General features: G+C 55.3%; 1 protein-coding gene across 1 annotated transcript; it reads left to right on the top strand.

The window, feature by feature from the left end:
• The first annotated feature begins 723 nt into the window (after nt 1-723).
• On the top strand, nt 724-1638 carry LOC127751307 (death-associated inhibitor of apoptosis 1-like). The gene has a single exon (XM_052274632.1). It carries the CDS (start codon nt 739-741, stop codon nt 1636-1638), a length of 900 nt encoding a protein of 299 aa, XP_052130592.1. The 5' UTR covers nt 724-738.
• The last annotated feature ends 275 nt before the right edge of the window (nt 1639-1913 follow it).

The following is a 1913-nucleotide window of genomic DNA, read 5'->3' as shown; positions in this document are numbered from 1 at the left end:
GGGGCGGGGCGGGGCATTATCGCACGGTGCAATTTCCTACTTACATCTGCCTGGAGCGCGCTGGTGTGGACCTGGGGAGGACGTCGTCGGCGGCGGGGTCCGGAGTCCTGGGGACGGCGTCGACGGTGGAGTCCTAGGGACGGCGGGGTCTCGGAGTCCTCTGGACGGCGTCAACGGTGGACTCGGCGGGGTCTCGGAGTCCTGGGGACGGCGTCAACGGTGGACTCGGCGGGGTCTCGGAGTCCTGGGGACGGCGTCAGCGGTGGACTCGGCGGGGTCTCGGAGTCCTGGGGACGGCGTCAACGGTGGACTCGGCGGGGTCTCGGAGTCCTGGAGTCGGCGAGGTCCCGGGGTCCTGGGGGGCGGCGTCGTCGGCGGGGTCCTGGACCAGAGCTTCCCGATGGCTGTTGTATGGCGATGGGCTGCTGGGGCCGGGGTAGGCGCTGGAGATGAGTGTGCCTCTGCCCTGCATCGCCAGAGCATATATACTTTGCAAAATGGGCGAGGGGTTGAGGTGGAGGCGTGAGCGAGGGATGGCGTCTGCAGCAAGGGTCCCTCCTTTGTTTTCCCACCTTTGAACGTTCACTTACACTTCTGACGCGCTTTGGCGAATAAGCGTATGCACTCCCGCGCCTCGGGGGGACCCCCTTCCAGCCATGTGTATGGAGTGGGGACCCGCGCCTTGGGGCGTCTGGCCCGGCTCCGCTCCGATGCAGTAGTGTTGCACTGGTTGCAGTGATGGCGACTCCGCGACGTGTTTTGCATCTTACGGTGTGGCGCCGTGGACTCCACTCTGAAGCTCGTCGTCTGGCTACGTTCCACAATTTTGGGCCGTCTTTCGTGAGTCCGTCGCTCCTTGCCAAAGCGGGATTTCACCACATTAACGCCAATGTAATTAAGTGCGCTTTTTGTAATATTGAGCTCTTTCGCCTAGAGAGAGGCGTGGACATTACCGTTCAACATATGAAGTGGTCGCCATTTTGTGAATTTGTGAGAGGCCTACCTGTTGGCAATATACCAATTCTGGGAAGTTCTCTGAAGGCGTCTGATTGTGGGCCCGGTTTTCGCTGGGCTGACGATGTTCCGCCGGTAGAGTCGATGCGCGCTCTCGGAATTGTTGAACAAGTGCACCCGCTGTATCCAAAATATATCCTTTTCGAGTCGAGAGTGAAGACATTTTACACGTGGCCGGTGGGGCTAGCATTGAAGCCGAATGATTTGGCAAGAGCGGGATTTTTCTATACCGGATGTTCGGATGCTTTAATGTGCCATCATTGTGGGGGGAAGCTGCAAAAACTTCATGCTAAAATTACTGTGTGTGATCTGTGGAAAATGCATGCTAAAAGTGTTCCGACTTGTGAATTTGTAATTGTGCACAAGGGAATTTTGTTTGTGAATGCCGCCTCGGAGTGGTCTGAGGCGTGTATTGAGGAGAGGGGAGATGAGCCCGCCCCGGCCTCCCCTCCCGCCTCGCCGGAGAGAGTGATAAAGTGTAAAATTTGTCTTGATCTTCCCTGTCAATCCGCGCTGATTCCGTGCGGCCATATGTGTACCTGCTTTGTATGTTATAACTCTGTGAGAAATTGTCCTGTCTGCCGCGCGGATATAGTTGCCAGTGTGCGCATACATGTACCATAAATGCTGAAATAAAAACAAACATTTTTCAAACGTTTTACTTGGAGATGCTGTGGTTTCAAATATCGCATTTCATTTAAAACGTTTTAAAAATTGCTGTTTTATTATGTCTGCACGTCGGCGCTGTGTTGGGCTTGTGTTGAGCAATAGGTGTGAAGAAAGTCGTGGGGGACCTTGTTGCGTTGTTGTGACCCGGCCGCGGCTAGGATTTTGCACTGCTCTTGTTTTAGTACCTTTTGTGGGTGAGGCGCTGCTGTCGCGGTTTTGTTTATAGCTGG

The sequence above is a fragment of the Frankliniella occidentalis genome, unplaced genomic scaffold (genome assembly GCF_000697945.3).
Source record: "Frankliniella occidentalis isolate FOCC.00 unplaced genomic scaffold, Focc_3.1 Scaffold419, whole genome shotgun sequence".
Lineage (NCBI taxonomy): Eukaryota > Metazoa > Arthropoda > Insecta > Thysanoptera > Thripidae > Frankliniella > Frankliniella occidentalis.
This window is presented reverse-complemented; position numbering and strand designations above follow the sequence as displayed.

What these genes read in the sequence shown, in the direction of transcription:
- LOC127751307 (XM_052274632.1), top strand. Translation starts at nt 739, where the DNA reads ATGGCGACTCCGCGACGTGTTTTGCATCTTACGGTGTGGCGCCGTGGA.